Source organism: Porites lutea, chromosome 6 (genome assembly GCF_958299795.1).
Source record: "Porites lutea chromosome 6, jaPorLute2.1, whole genome shotgun sequence".
NCBI classification, from domain to species: Eukaryota; Metazoa; Cnidaria; class Anthozoa; order Scleractinia; family Poritidae; genus Porites; species Porites lutea.
In genome coordinates, this window is record NC_133206.1 from 1,681,563 (window position 1) to 1,690,142 (window position 8,580).

The 8,580-nt window shown below is 37.0% G+C and overlaps 1 protein-coding gene across 1 annotated transcript; it reads left to right on the forward strand.

Annotated features, from left to right (window-relative positions):
- The first annotated feature begins 286 nt into the window (after nt 1-286).
- On the forward strand, nt 287-1,280 carry LOC140940818 (adenosine receptor A3-like). Its single transcript, XM_073389778.1, has one exon. It carries the CDS (start codon nt 402-404, stop codon nt 1,278-1,280), a length of 879 nt encoding a protein of 292 aa, XP_073245879.1. The 5' UTR covers nt 287-401.
- The last annotated feature ends 7,300 nt before the right edge of the window (nt 1,281-8,580 follow it).

The window sequence follows — 8,580 nt, forward strand, 5'->3', positions numbered from 1 at the left end:
ATTGATATGTTAACCGACGAATTTCCAGCTCTCTCTATTTTTTCCTTCGCTTACCTTTTTTTTGTTAATTGTTGTTGTCACTTTAACATTCACTTTTAATTTGGTCGCTGTCATTTATTTGCCACGCATTTGCCAAGATAATTTGAAGAAAACCTCCAGCAAGTATTAACTTCATGATTCTTTCAATCAAACATACCCTTAAATTTGCATTTACCTTAATTTATGTAACACGCCACGTTAAAAACAACATTTTTTTAGAATTTGTGAGGGTGAATCTGAAGTATCTCGTGTGAGAAGCTGGACTTGAAGAAAGAAAAGCATATTGGTATAACATACCATTTCACTTTCGAAGTTTTTTTAGAAAGTTATTTCTTGCCTGAGTTACCCAAGCAATTATAATTATGCAAGCTTCATTAATCGCGAACTGCGTCTTCAACGCCTTCTTACCTTTTACCGCCATAACGCTTAACATTGTGACAATACTCGCTCTGAGAAAACCATTGACGATACCAGGAGCTCTAAAAGTATTGCTGCTGAGTCTTTCTGTATCTGATCTTGGTGTTGGTTTACTAGTTCAACCTTTGTATAGTACAAGTCTTGTCATGCTGATAAAAGAAAACACTCGAACTCGAACTTTTGAGATTACTTTGAACTTTTTAAATGGCACAGCGACTTTTCTTGCTTTTACCTCGTTCTTTAGTGTTGTAGCTCTAGCCGCAGACAGATTCTTGGCTGTTCATCTCCATCTCAGATACCAGGAACTAGTGACTCACAAGCGCGTTGTTGCTGTAGTGATATCGATTTGGATCATAAGTGCAATTCTGATGTTAGTGTTCATATGGGAACCGTCAAATGTTGCCAAGATTATTTTAGTATTTGTTGAAAGCGTTTGTTACCTAACTACAGCCTTCTTTTATTTCAAGATCTACTTAGCTGTACGTCACCACAGCAATCAAATTCACGTCCTGCAAGCACAGCTAGCACAGAATAATGAGGGAGCTGACATGACTAATTCGGCGAGGGAGAGAAAAGCTGCAGTTGGAACATTCTACGTGTATCTTGTGTTTCTGATTTGTTATCTGCCAAACACAATTTGTTCCTTGATTACCCTTAGAAGCGCTGGACCAAGTACGATGCTATTTCAGTTTGGACTTTATGCTGGCACGCTGGTGAACCTCAATTCATCTCTCAACCCTCTGATCTACTCCTGGAAGATGAGACATCTTCGACATGCTGTCATGGAAATACTGAGAAACATACTGCCACATCCACACCAGTGACAAAAGAAAAAGGTGAAGAAACTCGGCAATACAGTGTATGTAACATCTTTAAAGATTTGAATCGATACTTCCATTTACATCTTTCATAGCAAATTCTGTCATCTAGGTAATTTCAAGGCTCGATTTTTGCTGCTCTCAGAGCGTGCGCTCACTTCCCGAACAGCGACTGGTAATCGAGACCAGGTTCTTTTTTTTTTTTTTTTTTTTTTTGCTGCCTTGCACAAACCCCTATCTAAATTCTTTCCAGTGCTGATTGATAATTCATACGGGTAACGTTGATCATAACTTGTTTATCGCTGTTCCAGTGTAAAAAAGCAAAGTTAGCTGCTTCTAAACGTTTTTCATAAATTTGAGGAAATTATCAGAATCAAGAAATTTAAGTTATGGACACAAATGTAATATAGCAATAATAATGTTTTGAGCCATTTTTTCTCAGTTTAAATGAAATTCTTGTTAGAATGCGATGTGCTAGCACTAAAGAGTTTCCCTGTAATAAAAACTATCTTGTAAAAACTTAATTTACTGTCAAACTGTTGTGAATGTTCTTCTTCAGTTATAAATAGAAACTCGCTGATTCCTGATACAAAGACTGGACGGCAAAAGGTACAATTACATTCAAGGAGGCACAAAAGAATCGAATTGTGCGAGCAACGGTGGCAGTAAGAAGACAAAACTGGGTGGGGGGTCGTCTTGACCTCAACGCACTTGTCAGCTTCTCTCTGTGTTGCTAATAAACTCTAAAATCAGAGTTCACGTTCACGATTCTTCGCCACTAAGGCAATATTTCAGACGGAAGACCAATTACGTAGGCGAATTGTAGTAGTACTTTATTAGACATAGCCTAAAAGGATTTGCTGTAATAAAAGAAAAGTCATACTGTGAAGCATTTTCTTTTTCAGCTTCACCTTTCGGTTGCTATATTGTGACTAATTATCTAAGCAAAATAGTTGCAATTAAATAGCTACAACGATTAAACAATGCTACAATATATTAATAGCTCTTCTTTCAAATCCAGACCCATATGAACTCAGTTGTAGCTTTTAGTTTCTTTCTCTAACTGACAGAAACTTTTTGATCGTCTGAAACACGGATGTTCCTTCGGATGAGTTCGAGCCGAACATGACAACTTAGCGTTTGTGTGATATTCTTGTTATTCCAATGGCCTTCCCTGCCATTGTCCTTTTCGTTCTATCAATGGCTATTGTGATAAATTGGAACATGCTTAAATCAAAGAGAAAGAGAATTCGTTTATTAGTACCAAAAATTCTTGGCCGGGCCATGTTTTATTAAATTAGATTTTTCACTTCCAAAAGAAGGTCTACGTGGTAACGATATGTAAAAGGGTCACTGGTCTAGAATGAGATAAAACTTCCTGTTGACAGCGAAATGATTTTTTTCTTTCACAGTTCTTTTTTTAGGCGAGGAGAAAAATCATACTGGTTCCACCACCCCTTCGCAAAAGGAAAATGCAATGAAAATAATATTATACTATTATATTTCTTTTCCACAAATAGAGATCAAGTACAGAACCTAAATATCCTTGAAACTGAGCAGGAGCAGATAGTGTGGTGAGAGAAGTTTTTAATAAAAGTATGGAAGAAAAGACTCCTACGAGGCTTTCTTTGTTTACAGTGACTGAATCTCCATATTTAGCACATTCTCTAACCGTTTCTATCGACCTTAATGGGGTTAAGCCAGTTGTTGAGCGCTTAACTGCAGAATTTGTTGCGAACCCGTCTCCTTCTTAGAGGAGACGTAAAAAAAAAAGCATTAAAGAACGTCAGCTCTTAACCTTAACGTTTTACTCAAGGAAACATGTAGTTAGCTTGTAAATTCAAACGCCGTGAAAGGTGAAACTGAAAGTTTTTCGTAAATTTTAGCAAATCATCGTAATCAAGAAAGTTAGGTTGTGAACACAGAACTGTGATATAGTGATAGTTATTTTTTTCTATTAACTCAATAAAATTACGATCTCATAATTCTTCGCCAGGGACAGAGCTAGTAAATTTCGGCGAATTCGTCAATACTTTACCTTCGGCTCAGGGACTTATTATTGATATGAAATTTGAATTAAAAAAATTCAAAATTAGACTTTTTACGAAGTCGAATACGTACCCTTTGAAATTTTAAAACATAAAGTGAGAGAGGACCAAAACGAAGATAATCCCGCCCAAAAAGCTGATACAGTGCGATATCATTGTAAACTGGTTGCGTTTTTACTGGGTGCGATTTCTAAATTAAGCCTGTGCCATAAAACAGTAAAGACATAGAGGGGAAATTAAAGAGACCAAAATTCATTTCTTAGGCCATCTATCCATTTGCAACTCATGATTGAAATTAAGGCGCCATGTCGCGGTCCGCTTCGCATTTTCAGGTCAAAACTGAAGTGAATGCAGGTATCTTTACTTATCTTCGATTATCGTGACTGGAATCTCCAGAGAATAATAATAAAGGAATTAAGTCTCTCAGTCAAATCGCAAACAAAGAATGATCAGTTACAGTTGGTAAATTTTTACAACCAGTTTTTTTTTTTTTTTTTTTTAATCAATTCATCTCTCAATCCTCTGATCTACTCCTGAAAGATGAGACATGTTTGACATGCTATCATGGAAATACTGAGAAACATATTACCACATCGACAGCAGTGACAAAAAATACAAAAAATATAGAAGCTCGGCAATACAACGTGTACAACATATTTGAAAGTTCGAATGAATCTTTACGATTTACCTTTTTTCACTGTAGTAATTAATTTAAGGCTTGCGCCGCTCTCTGAGTGTGCGCTCATTTCCCGAGTGACTGGTAATGGCGTCTGTCCGAGTAATTTTTGAATACGTCGCGGGCAAACCGATATGCACATTAATAAGTGCTGTTAGATATGTAGGTAACTTTTTTAAGTGTAAAAGCACAAAGTTAGCTTGTTTAATTCGAACGCCGAAATAGCTGAAATTAAATGTTTTTCGTAAATTTTAGCTTGAAATCATCTAAGAATCGAGAAAATTAAGTTGTTTCCATTTTTCTCAGCTTAAATGAAATATTTGTTAGCATGCGTTGTGCTAGCACTAAAAAGTTGTTTTTCAAGCTGCTGTAAATGTTATTCTTTACATACTAAAAGACCCAAAGGAAGAGAAAGGTGCGTAAAACCGGTGGCAGGGAAAAGACTGGCGTAAAACATCGGGACACCAATGTACTTGTCAGCTTCTGTCCGTGTTTTTCTTTACCGTCTAAAATAGTCCACATAAATCCTTTGCTAAAGGCAATGTTTCAGGCGGAACGCTTCGCGAAAGCGACGTAAGTACTTTATATGATATAGTTTAAAAGGATTTGCTGTATTAAAAGAAATTGAAATAATACTGTCAGGCATTTCCTTCTTTATCTTCACCTTTTTGGTTGCAAAAATTCTTGGAAGCATATTTTATTGCATAGATTTTTTTGCTAGACTTTCAAGAAACCGTGCATGGTCCGAGTGGCTTTCTTTTATTTACAGTCAGTGACTGAATAATTATATTAATAAAACTTTAAAAACTTCCTCTAGCTGTTTCTACCCGTTAAGCCGATTGTTAGGACTAGGTCAGTCTGTTGAGGGCTGAACTGCAAATTTCGTTGCCAAAAAAAAAGACGTGAAGGCTTTCAATAAGGTTTTACTCAAAGAAATTTGCTTCTAGTAACTGAATAAAATTACGAGGTCACATTCCCTCGCCACGGAGAAAGAGAATCTCGACGAATACGTCAGTACTTTACCTTCGGCTCAAGGTATTGTAAAGAACTGAAAATTTGAATGAAAAAATCAAAACTACACCTTTTACGTGAACACTTTGAAATTTACAAAGATAAAGTAGGAAAGGACATCCGAGAAAATTCCGCCCAACGAGCTGATACAGTGCGATAGCATCGTAAACTGGTTGCGTTTTTACTGAGAGAGATTTCTCGAATTGGAAAGCCTGTCCCATAAAACAGTAACGACATAAAGGTAGAGAAAGAGACGAAAAATCTTTTCTTGGGGGCATCTATCCATATTCTACTCCTGATTGAACTTAAGGTGCGATATAATTAATAGTGAGTATCGCATATTCGGGTCAAAACTAACCTGAGTGCCTAGGTATCTTCAATTATCTTCGAATTATTCTAGAATCTCCCGAAAACAATACCAAACGATTTTTAAAAGTCTCTCAGAGTCAAATCGAAAACAAAACACGTCATCCTTTGTTGGTAAATGTCTACTGCTAGTAACAACCAGTTAAACTAATCAAGTCCGCCCTTTTTTCCAGTCAAAATCTATTTCTAAAGCAGAACGCTCTGGATTCTCCTTTATTGAAAAAAAATAGAAATAGGCATAGGACACGATATATGAAAAACATTAATGCCAAAAAGGTTTTAATGTTTGATGAGGACATAATGTATGCCTTTAATAACCTAACACTATGACACCGTTTACCGCTCAGGCAGGTGAGAAAGGGTTTTAATTAGAGTTAATTCATGAAAGCCGAATTTCGTGGACTTCGCTTTGTTATTAGAGAACGACGATAACCATTAAAGAAATAATATAGGTCATTATAGACCTTGTCACGGTTTTCGACGCCATCTTGACGAGCAGGCAAACGCGTGAGAAATTACAGTGTTTGTATGAGAATCTAATGTCGAATAATTTCCGTAGAACGGCTGTTCTGAAAAAAATATGATTTGTAAACTAAAGCTTCACTCCTATGGATTCTCCTGAAAAAATTTGAGGGCGTTACATGCACTAGAAGACCTAGAACCACTTTTAAAATTTTCTATACATTTCTCTGTAAGAAAGTCCCGGGAAAATTACAGACAAATATATGGAAAATCTAAAGCAAGCCTCTGGAGAAATTTAAGCACAGGTACGCCCCAAAAATGTTTTAGGACAATCCTTTGCTTTGTAGCTTTAGTTTACAATTGATATTTTTTTCACAACAGCCGTTTTACGGAAATTATTCGACATTAGATTCTCATACAAACACTGTAATTTCTCACGGGTTTGCCTACTCGTCAAGATGGCGTCGAAAACCGTGACAAGGTCTATTATCAAAAGGATGCTGTTTATCCATTTAAAAAGACAAGGAATTCTGCCTTATTGGAAAAAATATCATTTACATCGAAATGAGGACACAAGACACGACATATGGAAATCTTTAATGCCAAAAAGATGTTTTCATTCCTCATTGAGAAACAGTTTAGGCAGATATTAGATCGAAGCTACTCTGCTAGCAGGGTAGGCAGGTATTAAAAAATGGTCAATTTAATAAAGATTAATTCATGGACGGCATTTCTTAGACTCGGTTTCATTAGGACCGAACATAACCATAAAAAAACTAAGGTAATTATGTAGGTCATTATTGTTAAATGGATGGCTTAGCGTTTCTCTTTTATTTTCGTTAAATTTAAACTGAAAGGTTTTTTGAGGTTCGTGTTAATACTTTAAAATTATTCTTCCACTTTTGTGAAAAAATAGAAGTTAGTAGTAATTCTTGCAGGTGTTCGGGCTGGCCTGATCTTGCGATTAATTCATGAACTACATAATTTTTCACCACATGGTAGAGCATTAAAACTATAAGTAATGGTAACAGGACTGAGTGGAGTCCAATTCGGTCTGTTATACTACTACATGAGAAATTTCTGCAATTTAATTGGCTTAGAACAGTGGTATCTCAGCTTAATTTGAAATACCTACATGTGAAAATTACAAACCTTTTGCGGGTAGCAGAATAAACAAGTTAATAGCAGGATTTGTACGCGATATTTAGCATAAATACCATTACGTATAACAATTTGGAAATATCACTCGTGGTATTTATGCCAAATATCAATACAAATCATGCTATTACCTATACTACTCAGACGAGTGATTCGGACGACCGCGTGGCGGAAGTCCGATTTGATTAATCACGAGTATGATTGCACACCGAAGTGGACGACACAAAGTTCTGTTACCAATTAATCATAACTATAACCCGAAAATTTGTGATGTATAGGCTCTTTTTTTAAATCAAAGCACAAGAAATTCTAAGACCTTCTTTTTTGCCAGCAGTGAAAAAAAGCCATTTAAGCGCGCGCGTGATGGCGCGTACTGTCTAATTACGTAGGCGTGATGCGCATTGTCCTATTAAACTGCCCTGTCAGGTTGAAATCAGGGCACTTGATAGCCAATCAGATTTGAGAATTTTGTTATAGCTTTTATTATAGTAATAATGATAATAATAATAATAATAATAGTAATATAAATGATAATTATATAATATAATGATATTGATTTTTAGTTAACTTTGAAAATGTGTGCATAAATTTATCGAAATTTTTTAAATAAGAATCCACTGATATAACATTAAGACTTATGTCTACCTGAATTTCTGAAAACCGGGTTAGCAAACATTTTGTAACTTCTACCCAATTTCCCCTTTCTTAGCTTGTTTACTGTGCTGTTTGCTTATGTCTTTTTTTGTTTGGTTGTTTTGTGGTTAGGGATTTGTACAGACGTGGCTACAGAGGGAAGTTCTTTCTAACCCCTACCCCCCCCCCCCCCTCCCCCTTACCACCTCTCTCTCTCTCTCCCTCCCTAGAGGGTGTTTTTCCGTCCCTACCCAGAATTCTCTGTCTAACACAAGTGACAGTTATTTGAGATCAGTGCGCGCCTGTTTCGCCTGTTTCGGTGCCGCTTAGCGTCACTGTTTTTCCCGGAGAGCACTTAATGTGAAGCTCTGAGAAGGTCGAGATGAGACATTTAGTCTTAATACGATTCGCAGAGTCTGCATCGTCCAATGTCGCGTTGTATTTTGGTTAAACGGATCAATCACCCTGATCCGGGCCGAGACACAAAGGTGCGACATTGTTCGCTTTTCTAAGATTACTACTACGTCTTTGGCCTCGAGGACAGGCTTCTAGGAGTCGAATCTATTAGGCGAGAGCAAAATCGCAGGTGAACTTTGACCCGGGCAACAGGGTATTTGCTGGTCTGCCGATCGTGACTATGCATCCGGGAACTTGAATAAGACGAGTGTGAGAGAAAAGTCTGGAGTTGTTTATCTGCCAATAGGCTGAGTGTTTCTGAGTTATTTGATGACATTTTGTTCATATTAAAAGTGGGAAGGGATAATGCGGGGTTGCGGATAGATTTATCAGAGCTGCGAAAGCGTGATTGTGTGGTTTCCGGATTGACTTCACAGGCAGAACTCAGGTATGTGGTCGCGTGGTTTAGCTGTTGCACCAAAATATTCTGTGCCAGCCGTAAAAAACGTTTCGTCCGTGTTTATCTTCGCCGATTGTGCCTTGGAAAACCAATTCT

Coding starts and splice junctions, on each gene's coding strand:
- LOC140940818 (XM_073389778.1), top strand. CDS start 402: ATGCAAGCTTCATTAATCGCGAACTGCGTCTTCAACGCCTTCTTACCT.